Source organism: Oncorhynchus mykiss, chromosome Y (assembly GCF_013265735.2).
Source record: "Oncorhynchus mykiss isolate Arlee chromosome Y, USDA_OmykA_1.1, whole genome shotgun sequence".
Classification (NCBI taxonomy): domain Eukaryota; kingdom Metazoa; phylum Chordata; class Actinopteri; order Salmoniformes; family Salmonidae; genus Oncorhynchus; species Oncorhynchus mykiss.
This window is the reverse complement of record NC_048593.1, coordinates 7,884,510-7,905,848: the sequence shown is the minus strand read 5'-3', so window position 1 is coordinate 7,905,848 and position 21,339 is coordinate 7,884,510. Positions and strand designations below refer to the sequence as shown.

Genomic DNA, 21,339 nt, shown 5'->3' with positions numbered 1-21,339 from the left:
CCTTTTGACCTTCCTCCTTTTTCCGCAGCAACCAGTAATCCGGGTCACGGCACCAATGTAACAGTATAATTTTAGACCGTCCCCTCGCCCATACCCGGGCGCGAACTAGGGACCTTCTGCACACATCAACAACTGACACCCACGAAGCATCGTTACCCATCGCTCCACAAAAGCCGCGGCCCTTGCAGAGCAAGGGGAACTACTACTTCAAGGTCTCAGAGCAAGTGACGTCACTGATTGAAACGCTATTTAGCGCCCACGCTAACTAAGCTAGCCGTTTCACATCCGTTACAGATGCATACCGAGGGGTTTGTACTTTGATACTGATTATATGGTCTTTCATTTTGCTTATAGAAAGAACTCTGATGGCCATTAACATAGTCTAAAATGTATTTGTTAGGACACTGCAGAATATTGCATCGCCTCATATTTTAATTTCTGATGCAAGGACATGTTCTTGTTTTCATGCTTGAGGGTCGATTCTACAAACTTCAAAGAGCAAGGTGTCTAAAGCAGTTTTTCTGTGTTTGAATGGTGTTGCCATACCCCAACAACAGTTTAGTTTAGTTTATTAATTCAACCATTTAAAAAAAAACAAGCACCGAGGATAACACACAATAAAGTCTGGGACTTATTTTCCGTTGTGGTCCTCTTGAGACAATATGGCTATACAAAATCGAACACAGTATAGCAGTGAAATAATAAAACAAAAACATAAAAGAAGAACATCAATCTCATCATTCCAGTTACATCATAGGGGTTATTCTTAGGGTACAGAGGACATCAAACATATTTTTACTTTATGTTTAAAGCTGTCCAGAGAGGACGTTGTTTTTATAGGCAGAGGCAACTCATTCCATTCTGAGGCTCCAGTATACAAGAAAAGTACCTTTCCCAGCATTACTCCTGAACCTGTATAAGCGCACATCAGCAACACCTGCTCTGGTGCTGTGATTGTGTGCATCCCTAACACGAGGAAAGTAATCACTTAGATATCTGGGCGCAGGACCATAAATACTCCTGTAAACCAAACCTAGTCTAATCTGGGACACACTAGCCTCAACAGGCAGCCAGTTTAGTTCCTGAAAGCAGCTCCTGCCTATGTGAGTATGTGAACTCACCTTCAATACTACCCTGATCTTATTCTGGGCTATCTGGAGCTTCCTCTTCATAAGTTTAGATAAGCCCCCAAACCAGGAAGTACTAGCATAGTCAAAATGGCATTGAATGAGGGCAGTAGCTAGCACTTTCATGGAGTCCTTATACAAGCAGCTTGGACTTTCTAACCAAATTCTTAGTCCTGGCATTAACCTTCCCTAGCACCTTATTGGCCATGCTCACACCTCCCAAGCTTCCATCAAGGATACATCTCAAGTAGCTAACAGAGGTTTTAGTAGTCAGCACCTCACCCCCTAACTCCACTCTGATTTCAGACAACCTACACAATTTAGGTCTGGATCCAAAAATAATTGCTTCAGTTTTCCCTAAGTGCAGAGATAGCTTATTATCTCCAGGCCATTTGCTAATGTTAGTAAGCTCTGTGCTAAGTATACTCTCCAACATAGTTTTACTTTTGTGAGACACCAGAAGTGTAGAGTCATCCACATAAAGAAAAAGACGGCAAGAACAAGCATCTTTCATATCAATTAATATACAATAAAAACAGCAGAGACCCAAGCATGCTTCCCTGCGGAACGCCACAACTCATTGGTTTTGCCTGAAACAGTGAACCATTAACCTCTACTACTTGCTCCCTTCCTGATAAATAGGACTTTATCCAGCCTAGAGGGATACTGCTTAACCCCAGTGGCTCCAGTTTGGAGATTAGGAGACAGTGATTAACTGTATCAAAGGCCTTCTGTAGGTCAAGCAGTACCACACCACAGAGATTTCCCTCATCAATCTCTTTCCTGATGAAGTCAGTCAAGTAAAGTAGACATGAATCAGTGGAGTATGTTTTTCTAAAACCCGACTGAAAATCATACATTAGACCCTGTTTGTTAACATATTCATACATTTGCTCATGTACAATTCTCTCCATGATATTTGATGTTACACAGAGGATAAATGCAGGCCTATAATTCCCAGGGTCAGATTTTATCCCCTTCTTATACAGAGGTATAACTTTAGCTTGTTTCATGTCCCTGGGAAAGGTGTCTTGTTCAAGAGAGAGATTAACAATATGCTTAATACAAGGGCCAATTTGCTGAGCAGAATCTATTAGGAACCTTGCAGGAATATTATCCTGGCCTGTGGCTTTGGAGCATTTAAGCTCTGCCAGCATACTGACTATTTTGACTGTTGCTACCTTTGCAAAAGAGAAAGAGTTTGGCTGAACCCCTAACTCTACATAATACTTCTTGGTGTGGGTGTATACTGGTCCATAAAAAATATGAATGTGACAAGTAAACAGCTGATTGGCCAGCTCAGCCAATGAGATGTCTCTACAAAAAACATGATGTTCATTATTTATGAGGAAATAGCAGCATTATTTTTAACATCTGTTTGAGATACAAGTTTGAGGTGGGGTTTTTGAAGAGTTTCTTTTCTAATTTATGCTTTGGCCACAAATACAAATATAGGACAAGTCAACAACATTAGTTGGGAGTTAACAGATTATAAGCTTTTAAGAGTGAGATTTTCATGGGACACTTACCCACCCCAAACCACCTTCTGTGGCTATGCACAGGTATGGAGTGCATTCAGTCAAAGAGAGGCCTATATGAAAAAAAGCGTTATTCTTATCGTCCTCACCGTGTACACCTTTGATATGTGCCTATGGTAATTAAATTGATCCGTATGGAATTCTTGCCATTATTTTATATTTGCTGCTATGGGCAAAGGACCCAACCAAAGATCAACATAGCAAAGTGCAGGTGAATATTTGCAATCCCACGCCTGTGCTAATCTTTCAAGGACAGATTCAGTGTGTTAAATTGAGGAGCTGACCAATTACACAAGACTTCAATTCTGGGTTAACCGAGATTACACCTGTGCTGGAGTGGCTATTAGGAATGTATGATGGCACAAGCCACTAGGCCCTGCATACAAAATGTTGATGATGAAACGCATCAATACTCCATGAGGAAGTTATAAAAAATGTATGGAAATGGACTTCCTGGAATTCAAATGAAGCCTCATGTAAATAATATCTGGTGCATTTTATCCAGTAGAATACGATGCAAAAAATATGAGCACATAAAAGCCTACATTACAGAGTGTATAGGCCTGTCCCAAGAATGTACTGTTAAGGAGTGTAGGTGAGCCGACCCTTAACATCCAAGGACCTTACTTGTTATGTTCAGAAACAAACAGGTCCTGGAAGCCAAAACAGCCAAATACTCCATCTAAACATGAATTGATTCTAAGTTATGGTATGGTTCTAGAAACATAAAGCCCTCTTCTTTCATATAACATCCAAATCATTTCACAAATGCTAAATATACACATACTCTACACTGTTTCAACTTGCTTTAACAGCAACCAAAAGTATTTTTCAGTTACAACACGTTTTTTTTTATTTTTTTATTATTTCTTGCTGATATGAAGGTTAAGCTCCAAATGTTTCTAAAAACGTATCTCAAACAAGTCTTATAAAGGTTAAGAAAGAGCTTCGGTTCAGCGTTGGATGTGGAATGAGCCAATGCTTACAATTGGAGCCACGAGAAGTGCTAGTATAGCCCTACTCATGGATCACGATCCAATTCGTCTGTCAAACTTCCGTTTGTAATAAAGTTCTGCAGATGAGTAAATATTCACACTCTTGGATGTGAGTCGGCAGTTGTGCTCTCTCCCTGGCTTTCACACTAGTTTACTGTTTTATTACATCCACCTTGCCATCTGATCAACAGAGGGCCCGATCTTCAGGTCTTGCGTTCTCAATCCATCGCCTCTACCTCTGTTGCTGCTTGGTTCTCACCACAACACTAGGCTATTTTGCATACCCCTCCCATTCGCTTCTTCGACACGGGGACGGTCCTCCCCCTTTCTCACTATAAACACACCCCATTGACTTTACCTAGGGAAGACCCGACTCACCGAGCGCACGACAGGCACTAGCTAGCGACATAGAACTACTATAGGATCAGACGCAAGTCTGGAGTCAGGCTGCTAGCGCAAATCCTTTTCCTTATTTTGTATTTATTGGTCCTTATTTTAACCTGGACAGAACGCTGAATTTAGAACTGGAGATCTAATCACTGAACTAAACATTTGGATGATTCGAGTCCATTGACATTTATATAGGGATAGAAATAGTGTCCAGGTCCTCCCCAAATATAGCTATTCCGTACGGAGGAACACAAGACGCGCATACTCACAAGCACAAGTGGCTTGCTTGAACCAGCATCGTGGCTACTTTTACAGCAGTGGCATGTTCGAGGGATAAAGCGGACAAAATTGAACTCCCACCTAAGGAGGTATGTACGGCACAAAGCCTACTTGTATTTTCCACATTAGAGAATTGCTAATTGTCATTATTGTTATGATTTATATCCATGCATGGAGTAGCTGAGCATTCTCATTCTCTCATTATCTATTGAGATGTGGCGTCGTGGACTTCAGAATTCATGGAGAAGCTCCATCATTATTGTGCCTTATTTTGGGGAAACGCGTAATTTATGGACATAGCCTAAAGACACGTTGTTTTAATGCATTTTGCAGCAAGATATTTAAAGCAATTCATCATACATAGGTCTATATGAGATCAGATGCCAAATTATAACAGTTTAGAGGGCAATATTCATAGGGAACTGTATTTTGTTTAACGTTTGCTTTATCATGTTATTATTCTAGGCTGCATGAATTCTAGCCTAACTCAAGGAGAGAAGCAAGACAAAGCAAGGATTGTGATCATATAAAATGTGCTATTGTTAGGGCATATAGGTAGGCTATGAGGAGTTTTAGACTATGCAGGCTATGTCGTTTAAATACAATATTTGATTGCTCGTCTTCAAGCCAGTCCCATCTAGACAACACACCAAATGAGGCTATTGGCTATTTGTAAACAGAAGAAATCATCTCTTGCGAATGTAACTCTTGCATTTTAGGATACCCTTTATATTGTGTTCTCTTATCATTGATTTCACCCGGTCTGTTCTAAGAGGTGCCCTATTACAGCTGCTCCCGGTGTAACCGTATTAATCGGGGCACCAGGTGCGATATGGCTCCAACATAGCTGCTGATGTGTCATTTATGTTTCTAATTTGGTTAAATTCGGTAGGACCTCAATTTTAGTCCCATTGAGCGTTGGGTTTAAACACAATTAACCTCTCGTGCAGAGATGGTGACACCCATTTGGGGACCGCGCTGATTATATCGGTTACATGACAATTAGGACAGATTATATTTAATATACACTGCAGATGAGCATATGGTGGCAGTTTACCCAGACGGGTATTGTTGACATCTTGCCCGGTGACAGGGTTAATTTTTCCTGCAGCGATTGAACAGTTAAAGGATATAGCCTACACTCTTAGAAGTAAAGGTGCCTGGAAGAACCTTTTGTGTTGCCACACTGGCAGAATCTTTGAGGAAACCCTTCTGAAAAGGGTGTTTGAGGAACCCCTGTGTCAAGGTTCAAACTGGGATCTTTTTTTTGTGAGGGAGGGGTTCAATTTTGAACCTTTTTAATAATATATTGTTGATTGGATATCAGATTGGAGGCGCAGTTTATTGAAGGTGTGGCTTTCAGATAGTTCATTTTGGCCACCCGTTGGCATTAATGTCATTCCGTTCATCGTGTTAAGTTTGTACACTGCAAAGAAAAATGTCCTTGAATATTTATGCATATGACATATTCTTAAATATAATATTGATATTAACATTGCTAATATTTTATTTAACCTTTATTTAACTAGGCAAGTCAGTTAAGAACAAATTCTTATTTACAATGACCGCCTACCCCGGCCAAACCCGGACGACGCTGGGCCAATTGTGCGCCGCACTATGGGACTCCCAATAACGGTCGGATGTGATATAGCCTGGATTCAAATCAGGGACTGTAGTGACACCTCTTGCACTGAGATGCAGTGCCTTAGACCGCTGCTCCACTCGTAATAAAGTGGTAACTGATCCAACTTTGGGATTAGCACAGGCTTTTGAGGAACTCGTACACCTCTTTTAGATTTGTTGAAGCTACAAAACTGTCCGTGTTCAACTTAAATGGGGAAGAAGTGAAAACAGTAGCCTAGCATTACAGATTAGTTATACGAAGTAAACAGCCACCTACAAAGATGTCTGACGACAAAATATTTGAGAGTGAGGAAGAAAACTACCGGAGGGCCACAGATGTTTATAATCTGTAATATATTTTCTATGGCAATGGGGCTCAAAGTAATTATATTGTTAGGATACTCATAGCCACTATCGACAGGTGGAGGTGGGGGTTACGAATACACAATAGACCAGACTACATGCAACCAAATAGTCCTACCCCAGGTGGTTCCCAGGACCATGTATTTCCCGCAAGGCTATACAGTTGTTAAAAACATGAAATGTTGTCATGCAAATGAACCATGGCTAGCCAACACATCAGACGTTGGTGATTATTATTATGAAGAAAAATAGTAAACCTGATACTAAGTCAATTGCCCTTTCCTGCAGTCAATGACCAAAGGTGCCCTCTTTGGCCTCATGGCTGGAATTTTATTCATATGTTTTACAATTTCATAATTAATATTTATGTAAAAAAAAAAAAAAAAAAATGAAAATCCGCAGTTTCTGTCACAGCTTTTTGTATTATATTTTATATATTTAAAAAAGTGTATTTTCAACAAAAAATGTTTGTTATTATTTTCATTATTTTCATTTTACTTTTTTTATTTTACTTAGAAAATACACTTTTTTAAAAAATATATAAAATATAATTTAAAAAACAGTTTGACATAGAAACTGTGGATTTTCATTATTTTTTAAATTTATTTTACATAAAAATTAATCATGAAAAAAAAAATGTTTTTTATTATTTTCATTTTTCATTTTTTTTACCCCCTTTTCTCCACAATTTTGTGGTATCCAATTGGTAGGTACAGTCTTGTCTCATCGCTGCAACTCCCGTACGGACTCGGGAGAGGCGAAGATTGAGAACCGTGCGTCCTCCGAAACACAACCCAACCAAGCAGCACTGCTTCTTGACACAATGCCCACTTAACCCGGAAGCCAGCCAAACCAATGTGTTGGAGGAAACACCATACACCTGGCGACCGTGTCAGCGTGCACTGCACCCGGACCGCCACAAGAGTCCCTAGTGCGCGATGGGACAAGGACATCCCTGCCGGCCAAACCCTCTCCTAACCCGTACGACCCTGGGCCAATTTTGCCCCGCTCCATGTGTCTCCCAGTCGCGGCCGGCTGCGATCCATGTCAAACAGTTTTGTTATATTTCACATATTACATCTTCTGTGATGTATATAAAGTGTAATATTGGGATGCAAGTACTCACTGTAATACATTTCAACGCTACATCTGACATGATGCAGGTGTTTTTTTTAAAGGCCACAACCATGTGTGTAAGGTGTGTGCTTTTGTTTCAAAGTAGATTTGTTTAAGACTACCAATAAACATTCTGTGTGACCCTGATTAAGCCCACTGTAGTAAAAGGTTTTAAAATGCAACAACACCTTTCATTTTTATTCTGTCCATTCTGCAATATGACATGACAAAATGTACTTTCTATTACAATGTAAGGTGACACAATTACTGTGTATGATCTCCTCAACATATGCTAACCAGTACAGCGCCTATACTACAACACTATAAGATCAACTCGAACTGCGATGACTAGACTACAAACTTCCGCACGCTCTCTTTGACGCTTTCTCTTCTCAAAAGCGCCTCTGTATTTTGGCACGGCGACAGATCCAATCCATGGGAATGCAGAAGGTACAGCTCTGTCTTTGAATTTTCTTCTGTGTTTTGTTACCATCGTTTCTGATTGTATATCTCTTTCATAGTCATCATCAATTAAGTGCTTACTAAACACATAGATTTGCAAGATTGGCTGTAGTGATGTTTTGTTCGTATTTCCAGTCTTTTATCGCTACTGGCCATCTTCTGCACCTGTCTGTATCTATCAACGGAAGACAGTGACATTTTGTGCCTTCTTCCATAAAACTCACATCTGTGACGTCAAACTCCAAAGAAGGGCATACGGTGCATTCAGAAAGTATTCAGACCCCTTGACTTTTTCCAAATGTTGTTACGTTACAGCCTTATTCTGAAATGGATTCAATCGTTTTTTCTACACACACAATACCCCAAAATGACAAAGCAAAAGCAGGTTTTTAGAAATGTGCGCCAAAAAAAAAATCACATTACGTAAGTATTCAGACCCTTTACTCAGTACTTTGTCAAAGCACCTTTGGCAGTGATAACCACCTCGAGTCCTCTTGGAATTTGACGCTACGAGCTTAGTACACCTGTATCTGGGGAGTTTCTCCCATTCTTCTCTGCAGATCATCTCAAGCTCTATCAGGTTGGATGGGGAGTGTCACTGCTATTTTCAGGTCTCCAGCGATTTTTGAAAGAGTTCAATTCTGGGCTCTGGCTGGGCCTCTCAAGGACATTCAGAGACTTGTCCCGAAGTCAATCCTGCGTTGTCTTGGCTGTGTGCTTAGGGTCGTTGTTGGAAGGTGAACCTTCGCCCCAGTCTGAGGTCCTGAGTGCTCTGGTGCAGGTTTTCATCAAGGACCTCACTGTACTTTGCTCCGTTAATCTTTCCCTCGATCCTGACTAGTCTCCCAGTCCCTGCTGCTTAAAAACATGCCCACAGCATGATGCTGCCACCACCATGCTTCACCGTAAAGATGGTGCCAGGTTTTCTCCAGACGTGACGCTTGGCATCCAAGCATCCAGCCAATTGCATGCTCCCTCAACTTGAGACATCTGTGGCATTGTGTTGTGTGACAAAACTGCACATTTTAAAGTGGACCTTTCATTGTCCCCATCACAAGGTACACCTGTGTAAAGATCATGCTGTTTAATTAGCTTATTGATATGCTACACCTGTCAGGTGGATGTATTATCTTGGCAAAGGAGAAATGGGATATAAACAAATTTAGTGCTCACACATTTTAGAGAAGTAAGCTTTTTTTTTTGACTAGATCACCATCATGATCAACACGATGGAGTGTGCAGTGGATGCACACAGTCTAATATATGTGCGTATGGAACATTTCTGGGATTTTTTAAAATTTCAGAACATGAAACATGGGACCAAAACTTTACATGTTGCGTTTACATTTTTGTTCAGTATAGTTTCAATGTATGGAATCACTTGAGACATTTTTGATTTTAGATCAGCTTTAACATGTGATGACAATATAACAGAACAGATGAACAGGACTGACATTTACTCTAACGGGGCACCAAAAAAAGCCACACTCCTACTAATCCACGCTTCCACTCCAGTGTTCCTCCAGGAACCCAGTGCTACATTGAACCAAAAAGGTTCCTCCAAGAACCCCTCAACTAACCGAAGGTGCAAATGTAAACCATTGGCTAGCATCTGTTCCTAAAGGAACTCTAGGGGTGTGCATGCCGTGCTGTTTACTTTTGAAAGTTTTCTCCCCCTAGCCAACCCTTGCAAGGTATGTAAAAAGTAGTGAGTTGTTGCAATGTTGGTGATGTTGTCAGTAATGATATTCGAACACGCAACCTTTGGGTTGCTAGACGTTCGCTTTATTCAGCTACCCATCCACCCTGACCCACCACCCTCATTTCATTTTTCCCTTAAGTAACCTTCTGTCTTATGTAACGATACCAAATGTATTTGAGTGTTCTGGATTTTTGTTTACTATGTTAAGTCTTGTCTATGAGACCAGCCTGTCCTAGCCCAGTGAGAGACCCTGCTGATATTGATCACATCAGACACCTGTCCCCGGAATCAAAATGTGACTGAGCCTGCATCCCAAATGGCACTCTATTCCCTATATAGTGCATTCTTTTGACAAGGGCCCATATGGCTATATAAGGTATAGGGTGCCAATTGGGAAGCACCCTGAGACTGAGATGGTGACTCAGTACTTTTCCCTAGGACTGTGTAGAGATGAGTTATGCACTCTAACAGGGTTTAGCTTGGACTAGCTTTCATTTATATTCTGGTTTTCTGGTCAAAAAAATCTACAGTTCAAAGTCTCTATGTCCCCATGCTTTGAATATCTTATCATGCATGTTTCTGTTTCCATATTATTGGGTATATATGGGCTACTGGTTTTCATTTTGTGAATCACTCATGCCAATGGCTGTGTGTTTTACTTTGTTATGATACGTTATGTATTCTAAATCCAATTTCTGTTTTTTCTTCTCTTTCCCAGGATTCAATGAAAATGTCTGTCTGCGTCCACGAGAACCGCAAGTCGCGTGCCAGCACCGGCTCCATGAACATCTACCTGTTCCACAAGTCATCGTATGCCGACAGTGTCCTCATGCACCTGAACACGCTGCGGCAGCAGCGTCTCTTCACCGACGTCCTCCTCCATGCCGGGAGTCGCTCCTTCCCCTGCCACCGTGCTGTGCTGGCTGCCTGCAGCCGCTACTTTGAGGTAAAGACACTTATTACCAAGAGAGGGAACCGTTAGCATTTCCCATAAGAAAACATGCATGTTTATCCACCATGCTAACACTAGCTGGGCTAAAAGGTTTACGAACTAATTAGCTAACGCTCTTGGTTTCCGATCCTCTTTGTTCTCTGACAGGCCATGTTCTCTGGCGGGCTGAAGGAGAGCCAGGCCAGCGAGGTGGACTTCAGGGACTCCATCCACCCGGAGGTCCTGGAGCTCTTATTAGACTATGCTTACACATCCCGGGTTGTCATCAATGAGGAGAATGCAGAGTCCCTCCTTGAGGCCGGGGACATGCTGGAGTTCCAGGACATTCGGGACGCCTGCGCCGAGTTCCTGGAGAGGAACCTGCACCCGTCCAACTGCCTGGGCATGCTGCTGCTTTCCGACGCCCACCAGTGTACGAAGCTGTCTGAGCTCTCCTGGGGCATGTGCCTCAGCAACTTCCCCACCATCTGCAAGACAGAGGATTTCCTCCAGCTTCCCAAAGACATGGTGGTGCAGCTCCTGTCCCACGAAGAGCTGGAGACAGAGGATGAGAGGCTGGTCTACGAGGCTGCCCTCAACTGGGTCAACTACGACTTGGAGAGGAGGCACTGCAACCTGCCTGAGCTGCTGCAGACCGTCCGCCTGGCTCTACTCCCTGCCATCTTCCTCATGGAGAATGTGTCCACAGAGGAGCTGATCAATGACCAGTTGAAGAGCAAGGAGCTGGTGGACGAGGCTATCCACTGCAAGCTGAAGATCCTTCAGAACGATGGTGTGGTGAAAAGCCCCTGCGCCCGGCCCAGGAAGACCAGCCACGCCCTGTTCCTGCTGGGAGGACAGACCTTTATGTGTGACAAGCTGTACCTGGTGGACCAGAAGGCCAAGGAGATCATCCCCAAGGCAGACATCCCCAGCCCCAGGAAGGAGTTCAGCGCCTGCGCCATCGGCTGTAATGTCTATGTGACTGGCGGGAGGGGCTCAGAGAATGGTGTGTCCAAAGACGTGTGGGTCTACGACACCTTGCACGAGGAGTGGTCCAAGGCGGCGCCCATGCTCATCGCTCGCTTTGGCCACGGCTCGGCCGAGCTGAAACACTGCCTCTACGTAGTTGGAGGACACACGGCCGGCACTGGCTGCCTCCCCGCCTCGCCCTCAGTGTCCCTGAAACAGGTGGAGCAGTTCGACCCGGGGGCCAATAAATGGACCATGGTGGCGCCGCTGAGGGAGGGTGTGAGCAACGCAGCGGTGGTCAGCGTAAAGCTGAAACTCTTTGCCTTCGGAGGCACCAGCGTCACCCACGACAAACTACCCAAGGTGCAGTGCTATGACCCGCAGGAGAACCGCTGGACGGTGCCCGCCTCCTGCCCACAGCCCTGGCGCTACACCGCCGCTGCTGTCCTTGGAAACCAGATATTTGTGATGGGTGGGGACACAGAGTTCTCAGCGTGTTCGGCCTATAAGTTCAGCAGCGACACGTACCAGTGGACTAAAGTGGGAGACGTGACAGCCAAGAGAATGAGCTGCCAGGCCGTGGCGTCAGGTAACAAACTGTACGTGGTGGGGGGCTACTTTGGCACGCAGCGGTGTAAGACTCTGGACTGTTATGATCCGACACTGGACGCGTGGAACAGCATAACTACCGTACCCTACTCCCTCATCCCAACAGCCTTCGTCAGCACCTGGAAACATCTCCCTGCCTGAGCTGCAAGGGATCCTGGGATAGCCTGACACCTCCATCCCAACCCCCCTCCCATGAGGTATGGAGATAAGTCTCTCTATCTCTCTCGCTCTCTGTGTTGTTGTCTGTTTGTTACTGTGGGGGAGAGAGATGGAATGTATAATGTATAAGTGATATTCTGGAGAGTCCAAACTGGAGAGTTTTAAGCCGAGCTGAGTGCATGAGTTTCTTGTTGTCAGTTTTTCTTATAAACACACTCAGTCATATATCTATCAGGGCTGTGTTTTGGAACATTCACATACTGTAACTTCAATTCCCAGCTGTTTTCATTCAGTAGCCGTCTCTCTTTGACAAGGACAAGGACAAATATCCTGATTGAATCAAGGACAAATTGACTATTGATAGACTAATTATATTGCCACGAGAATTTGGCCATAGCTGAACTGCATGCTTTGAATACTAACCAAGCAGCCGCTGCTATTTGACTTCTTTATTTATTTCCTAGTCTTGTCGTCTGGTTTTCAGCCCCGAGCAGACAGTATGTGTGGCTTGCTGACTCTCTGTCTGGCACTACTAAAATAATGTGTAGGCAGAGCCAACACAAATACAGCATGTAATGGATAGACATATTTTCCACATACAGTATGTATGTTTGACATGAAATGTATGTACAGTTACATTTCAGGAGAATCTACTCCATGACAGACACAGATCTCTCCCATGATGCCATTAGGTGATTGCTCAGTGATTCAGCAGCAAAGCTGGATTTGCTATGTCTGGCTACTGAGGAGATGGAGAGAGAGAATGAGATGCCCATTGGGAAAGGAGAGAAGAGGAGGATGGTAGACTAAAGTGTATTGTTTTTGAATAAGCAACATCTTCACACAGCCTCCATTGTCTGAGTACTGAGTGTGTTTTGAGTGGTTGTGTCTGTCGATACCACGGAAAACCACAGATACAGGGATAAACTAAATGCATCCCACCACATATTTCACCATAGCTGGACATCCCTTTGTGTTTGTGCGTGTGCGTGGGGGACCATGTAGAGAGAGGGGTGGGAGGGCTAGAATAGAGGATAGGGGTTCGTATGGGTAGGTTAAGTGAGTTTTGAGGACACAGGGTTGGGGTGAGGGAGGAGGGACAGAGGGGTAATTGAAACAGAATAGAATACTTTTATTGTCCCTGTGGGGGAAATTTGTCTGAGGGGAGTGAGCGGAGGGGAGGCCAATTAAACAATCTACATGCAGGCAGGCAGGCAGGCAGGCAGGCAGGCAGGCAGGCAGGCAGGCAGGCAGGCAGGCAGGCAGGCAGGCAGGCAGGCAGGCAGGCTACCACAGCCTGCTGAGGCTAATCAACTCTCAATCGCCTCCTTTTTATGGGTTTATGGTGTGTTGCTGGGTGGGAGGGAGAGAGAGAGAGAGAGAGGGAGGGAGGGATGGATGGATGGATGGATGGAGAGAGAGGGGGGTGAGGGAGGGAGAGAGGGAGGGAGGCAGACTAGCGACTCAGGGAGGCAGACTGCTGCTCTTCAGTCTCTGTCTGGGGTTACTGAGATGAGAAGACACAGGGTGGTCGTAGGGAGGAGTGGGGAAGGAGTAAAGCTTTGGCGCCTGTCTTTTAGAGAAAACACGGCTGCACAGCCATACAGATGAGGAAAAACACACAGCCCGCACGCACACACACACACATACACATATACCATGCCCTGACAAATAAAAGTGCCTAACCTGGAGGTAAGTGTTCACTGTTGGCCTACATAGTAACCTCTCTCGGCCTCAGTGACGATAAGCAGGCCAGACGGATGTAGTGCATAGACCATTGGCAACCCTGCTCATTCTGAACACTGGAGACCCTGGTGTCATAGTCTGACTCGCTTTCACACTCATACACGAATGCATAAAGGCAGACATGCACACACGCAAACAGGCAGTCGTGCACACACGTGCATGCACACACACATTTGGCAGAACTTATTTCGCAAACCTTTTGTGAAATGGCTGCGTGCTCTCAGCTCATAAGAGATGGGAGCCAAAGAGAGGGCGAGAGAAACAGGAAAGAGTGAGAGAGAGAGAGAGAGTGAGTGAGAGACCAAGAGAGAGGGACAGAGAAAGAGAGAGATAGATAGCGAGACAGAGAGAGCAAAAGAGAGAGAGAGAGATGGAGAGATGGAGAGGAGAGGAGAAGTATGATTGGGCTGCAGCTGTCCAGCATGCTCCAGTCTCCTGTTTGGTAATGTCAGGGAGCGGCTAGGAGCAGCCTCACTGCTCTGTCTGGGATTCTGATATGCCTCTCCTCTCTGCTCTGCTCTCCTTGGATGAAATGCTCCCTGACTTAGAAGGGGCCCTTTTTCTTCAGTGACTCATCTCTGAAACAGAGACTGTAGTGAAGGCTTTAAACCTCTCTAGACCAATGCAAAACGACTGATTTTGGTTGTACAATTATTTCAGAAGGCAGTTAGTCACTGAGGTAGTGTAAGTGTTGACTGCTTAGAGACACAGTGATATATTACTGTCTACCAAATAGTGGGAGGGGAGGAGAGGGGGAAGAAGAGAGGAGAGAAGGGTCTCTACTCAACTTTACTTTCCCCTCTCTCTTCCTCCCTTCCCTTCCTTAGGTATATTCCTTCCTGCTGGTTAAAGCCCCAAAGGAATCTGGTTTCAAGCAAATCCATGTTTTTATTCAGAGATCTGCTTTAGTTTCGCAAGAGTGCCAATACTGATAAAATCAAATGTGTTATCATTCTATTTCATAACTTCCAAGGTTGGTAAAGACTAGCGAACTCCAGTTTATAGAACCCCCCCAAAAATCTCAAATTAGGTTTATTTTATCAGTCAGATTGCTCATTCCACTGATGCGTTGGAGAGGATACAGATGTTTGCTTATTGTTATTCCTCCTTTGCTATGCTATGACATCCAGGCAGATCTGCCCATCGCTAGGCTAGAATACCTAGAGCTTCTCCAAGCCTAAATGAGAAACCTCTTTTGGGAGGAAGAGTTGGCTGCTTGCACTGGATGTACGGGGGCTACTGTTATGTGTGTGCCTGTGTGCACATGTGTGCACGTGTGTGTGCTTGTGTGCGCCTGTGTGTGTGTGTCCTCTAGATACCACAGTCATTTGTAAGACCGGCTTCCCCCCTCGGCCGACTAGTTAGGGCCACAGGGAAGAAGGCGAGACAGACGGATCTTTCAAATTGATATGGGGTGTTCCCTAGGCTATAAATCATCGGTGGCGTAATGCTGGAAAAATAAAGATATGCGCTTTTAAAACAAAAAGGTCAGAATGAGATGCAGAACCAAAGTTGGTCAGATGTGAAATATCTAGCTGGATTTAGAGTTGGGGGAATGCTAAAAAAATAAAAGCCTAACTGTTTTGGGGGAGGAAATGGGAGGAAAGTGGATAACGTTCACAGAGGACGTTCACAGAGGAGAGAATTAGCCTTTTAGCTTTAATACTTGATATCGCTGACACACGTCTGTAGAGAAACAGGTGCAAATGCCAGGCCAGGGCAGGCAGTGTCTGTTTTGTTTTTGCTGAGGGGAGAAAAAAAATGAATGAGGGGTTATGGTAAAATAGTGAAGATAGGATCTGGAGCCTATCTGAGTGATTGTTCCATCCCTAAACTAGTGACTCTTACTAGTGTGTGTTCATTTTATTTAGCCTTTTTTGCCGGCATGAAGGAGAGATACTTCCCATGACCTCTTAAACACTGTTTGTGTTCCTGCTTTTCATTCACACAAGTCCTCTGTCGTGTTCTTTGTCTAATGCTTTTTTTCTCTCTCTTATTTTTCCTTAGATTTCCCTGTTTTGCATCATCCACTGGATTGGAACTTCCTGTCTGTGCAAAAAAAAAAAAAAAAAAAAAAAAAAAAAAAAAAAAAAAATCCATAAATAGACCTGAACCATGGTGTGAGTGTGAAAAAACACCTTGATCCATCCTGATGATGCTGTGAGTACACAGATGTTTAAAGAAGCATCAATGCTCCTGGGAGGTCCTTGTACACAGAATGATGTCACAATGTCAATGATGTCATGTCGTTTCTGAGAGGGAGGTTTGGATATTGTTCATGCTCAACAAACTGCTGCTTGTGCTGTAAAATAACAACAACCCCTTAATCCCAGTGTACTATTGGCAAATGACGCCGTTGCTTCGCAGCCTTTACCAGTCAGTCACACACTCACACAGCATTTCTTTCCATCCAATCATGAAAGACTTTGTCGTATTGCTATGTCGTTGCGCTTCTCACTCTGATAATTCTGTGAAATGAAACGGGGGAAAAAAACGGAAAAAAACACGCCCTCTGCACAGGGACTTTAATATAATGGCATGAAGAATACCTGGCTGGACATAGGATACATATGGAGAGAGGAGAGTGGAGAGTCAGTGATCAACATGTGCGTGATGGAGAGTCAGTGATCAGCATGTGTGTGACCAGACCAGAGAACGGGACAAAGACAAAACTCTTCAGCTTGTTTATAACCAGCTGATCCACAAACTGATCCAGGATATGCACAATGAAGGAACAACAACATCCCCTCTCTCTCCTCCCCTCCACTCTTTACTCTTCCGTTCTGTTAGTTGCCTCCGTTGTGTATCTGATACATTAGACTCCTTGCGTTCCATCTGGGAGAGATTATATTGCTCTATTGGCCACCAGTCCTTCTGCCCTAGCCAAAGAAGAGGAGAGAGGAAAAAGAGAGAGAGAACCTCCCCCCTTCCTCTTCCCGTCCCCATCACCTAGTGGGCGTTTGGGGTTTAAAACATTGTAATGGGCTTTGGGAGTTCCTGTTTGGCAGTTTTGTGTGAGACCTGGCTCTAGCTGTCACTACGTGTCCTGGGGACTTTAGGTGCCAGCACCAGCTGAGCCTGAGAGGGGGGTTGGCGGAGGGGGTGACATGAATATTGATGTGAGGAACCCCAAAGGAAGCCCATTTTGGCTGTAGGCTATTATACTCTCCCCATGCAAAATAACACAAATCCAAGAACAGTAAAGGACAATGCAACACAGAACTGAAGAAAATGCTCATTCAAGCTCAGTAGTACTACACAAAGTACTGTTTAGTCTTGGACACTATTTACGGATTGTTCTGATGTTATTCCAATGAGAAGTATTGTTTTGTTGGAGTACTGATGGATTGATCTTCCGCTTTGCCTAAACGGTGATACTGAATTCTTCAAAACATCTATGGTCATGGTGACTTGATACGTTTGTCATGAAATTCTCTGGTCAAGAGAATCTTGTCAATTTGCTTACCCAAACTGAAACTGAAAATATCAATTTTCTGATCTTGCTGCAATGTATTATGTTTCAGAAGTCTTCATTTATAAGAAAATGACTTTACTTTATTTGTTTATGTAAAATAATGCTTAATCCTATATATTGTTTCTCTGCCTGCATTCATACATTAGTAAGTGAATGAATGTTTATCGTTTAACGGGGTATATCATGCATGGCCCAAGTTAAAGCTGCTCTATTTTTTTCTCTCATTTGGGCTGCTTTTTTTGCACAGTTTCTCCCAATGTGGAACCTTATCTTTTTAAAGTGGGGTGGGGGGTTGTATGAACACCTCCAACCATTTGGCCAGTGAGGTGTACAGATCAGAGGTTAAGAGGTCAGGGGTTAGGGGTCAGAGTAGGGATGGACATGGGGAGGATGGACGTCGCTCAGATTACCCAGAGTGCAAGTGGGTAGTGTAATATCTCACATATTAATGTTGACTTCTATGAGGCATATCTGCTTAATGTGATTAAATGTAACTAACTGACTCTGGTCAAACTGGGGCCTAAAGCGCTACACCAAATGGCCTTGTTGTTGTGTCAACAGAGACACTGCTAGAGGAAAAACAACAACAACAATGTTAACGACAAAAGCAAGCAGGCTGTGAGAATTTGTATGTGTTCGAAGCTAGCGGCAGAGGCGTGCAGTAACTGTGAGGAACATCAGCACAGTGACACACAAACCACACACGCACACACACACACACACAAACACACACCCTGTGACCCTGACACCGCTAGCCAGGCCCCGTGTAGTTATGTGAGGAATGTGAAGGTGGCAGCTGTCCTTGGAACAGCTGGGGGACTGACTGTGTCACATCTACCCTGGGCTCAACCCCTTCAGGCGTTACTCTAGGTCCCCTCACTAGGTCCCTGGGCCCCTCTGAGTCCCTGGGCCCTTTAAGTCCCACACTCAAATATGAAATATTCTGACTTGAGATGAGTGTATGTAAATCAGACTTTCTTGTAAATAATTTATTAATATCAACAGGAGACTTGCATGACAATTTGAGCATGTCGATCTCAAGTCAGAATACTTCCCGTTTAGTGTAGTGTGAAAATGAGGGAGATGAGGAAGCGGATGGGTTCGTTGAATCCTGTAATCTTGGTGTGTTGGTGTTGATAAGGGCAGGCGGACACCGCAGTGCTTTTCACAATGGTGTCACTGATGTATGGGAAGAAATATGACAGGGGAGAGATCCTAAGACCAAAAAAGGGAATTCTGGACTTTTTGTCTGTTTATCTGTCTAGGTGGCCAAAACATTGACATATACAGTTTAGCATCAATGAAATCATTATGTATGTCAACAAAAAAGCTAACAGTTGTATAGATTTTCCCAGGATGTATAATGGTTGTATTCAGTGAATCGCCTCAACCCCTAAGAACTAAATGGGCAACATTCCACATTCCTGTTTGATTGTGTGAGCTACCCACTTCATAGCCCACCTCCCAGGCCTACAAAAGCAGGAATCGTTTGAGGAATTCTATGGAGACTCATTAGCACCTTGATGTCAACCCCCTAACCAACCCGTTCACAGAACACTGCCCAACTGGCCTCACAAATCAGACAAGCGGGTTACTTAAGTGATCATGCCCGAGAAGCCGGGGTTTGGAGGATAAATTGGCATGGGTGTTGTTATTGTCCCGGCAAAACGGGACAATATATCCTCCAAACCCCGGCTTGGAGGGCATTATCACTTTTATACAACAGGTTACCAACATATTCAAATAATGATTGACACATTTTCATAATTTTTTAACATTTTGATTAATTTATTCATACTATTTAATCCTTCCACAAGATATAGTCCCGACACAAATCTATGGTTGCTAGAGACGCGACACCATCGTTCGTTCTAAATGTTCCATTGCCATACTGGCTGGCAACGTTCTTACCCCTTGCTTGTTAGCTAGCCAACTACGGGTAATTTACAGTCATGTCAAAAAGTGCAGCCAGAATAACAGCAAAGTAGCTGCATTTACATTTGTTTAAGCTGTTTTCTAGTGACATTTATTTGGATACATCCATAACAATAAGTTAATGAGGCACGATTTCGCCTGGCATAGAAAACGTGCTCCCTCATCAGGACACTGTTGTTCAGAGTACCTAGCCAACAATAAAGCTACAGTAACACAATCACTTCAACCTGAAGCTGGAAAGACTGCAAATTAGCTGAGTTTAGTTTAACCTTTTTTCAATTGACATTTTTTTGTACATATGCCAAAAATTATGCCAGCTGATTCATGATTTTGACTGGCTGAGAAACGCTGCCTGCCTGTCTGTCTCGTCCCGACTCATTCATTAGAGGAGATCGAATTTGAATATTGAAACAATGTTGCAAATGTCGGAGAGACAGACAGCAAGGTTTATACAAATCTCCAATGTTGAAATCAAAATGTTAGTCTAAAATAAATGTGAGATAATGTCCAGATGCTTTTTATAGTGGAGATCAAGTTTATTAATTGCCTGGCTGGGCTGATGAGACAGTGGATTGCACAGTCATATGAAACAGGCATTTTAACGTCATAGATTTAGCCGGTGGTAATTTGTGGAATAGACACTGTCTGGAATGCAGTTTTAACCAATCAGCATTCAGGATTAGACCCACCCGTAGTATAATCCCTTTTAGAACAACAAATTACCCTGGCAACAGTCAACAATGACTGCCCCTCCAATTTACACATAATTGTTGAGTGGCATTTTTCTTCCACCTCTCTCATTTCTCTCTTTGCCCCCTCTCTCTTCCCCCTTTATCGAGACTCAGCTCGGTCACATGAGAGTGTATTCTCCCCGGCAGGCTTGCTGTAGGCATTCACCAAAATGATGTAAAATTCAGACAGGATGCATCTTTAAAAGCACTGTTATCAATGTGCGTTTGCTTTCATTTCTTTTTCATGTCCAAGTAAAATTTTATTTCCATTTTTTTACAACATTGTTTTGTACATGTGACAGATTTTTTTCACAATGTGAAATTCATAGCAAAATAAACATAAGAGCTTTTCCTCTTGACTGTAATTGCCTGTCTTTATTTGCAATTGAGCTTTTATACACTGAGTATGTAAAATATTACAAACACCTGCTCTTTCCATGGCATAGACTGACAAATGTAATCTAGGTGAAAGTTATGATTCCTTATGGATATCACATTTTAAATCCACTTCAATCAGTGTAGATGAAGGGGAGGATACAGGTTAAAGACATATTTTAAGCCCTGAGACAATGTGTATGTGGGCCATTCAGAGGGTGAATGGGCAAGGCAACAGATTGAAGTGCCTTTGAATGCGGTATGGTAGTTGATGGCAGGTGCACCGGTTTGTGTCAACAACTGCAACGCTGCTGGGTTTTTCACGCTCAACAGTTTCCCGTGTGTATCAAGAATGGTCCACCACCCAAAGCACATCCAGCCAACTGGACACAACTGTGGGAATCATTGGAGTCAACATATGCCAGCATCCCTGTGGAACACTTTCGACACCTTGTAGAGTCCATGCCCCGACAAATTGAAGCTGTTTTGAGGGCAAAATGGGGTGCAAGTCAATATTAGTGTTCCTAATGTTTGGTATATTAACTGTGTAACTATTTGGTGCACACACACACAATAGCCTCTTTAAGATTGGTTTGAACTAATCTATGGTTTTTGCTTAAACCAAAATCCAACACGTTTCCCAGGCTACACACTCAAAGCATATGAAGGTTTTACATATAGGCTATCTATCACTCCTGAGGCAAACTTCCCCCATGAACCTGCTGCAAATATTTTGACATCACTCTTGAGTAGTAGTTGGTACGAGGAAAAATACAACGCACTCATTCCATCAGCAGCACCATAGCGTTGG

At 43.5% G+C, this 21,339-nt stretch overlaps 1 protein-coding gene across 1 annotated transcript; it reads left to right on the top strand.

Annotated features, from left to right (window-relative positions):
• Positions 1 to 4,034: 4,034 nt before the first annotated feature.
• On the top strand, positions 4,035 to 16,080 carry LOC110509579 (ectoderm-neural cortex protein 1). The gene is made up of 4 exons (XM_021590551.2): positions 4,035 to 4,418; positions 10,314 to 10,541; positions 10,695 to 12,304; positions 16,020 to 16,080. Exons 2-3 carry the CDS (start codon positions 10,320 to 10,322, stop codon positions 12,246 to 12,248), a joined length of 1,776 nt encoding a protein of 591 aa, XP_021446226.2. The 5' UTR covers positions 4,035 to 4,418; positions 10,314 to 10,319; the 3' UTR covers positions 12,249 to 12,304; positions 16,020 to 16,080.
• Positions 16,081 to 21,339: the final 5,259 nt, after the last annotated feature.

Excerpts from the sequence above, each read along its gene's own strand:
- LOC110509579 (XM_021590551.2), top strand. The coding sequence starts at position 10,320 with ATGAAAATGTCTGTCTGCGTCCACGAGAACCGCAAGTCGCGTGCCAGC. Across the intron at positions 10,542-10,694 it reads CCTGCAGCCGCTACTTTGAG|GCCATGTTCTCTGGCGGGCT; the intron begins GTAAAGACACTT and ends GTTCTCTGACAG.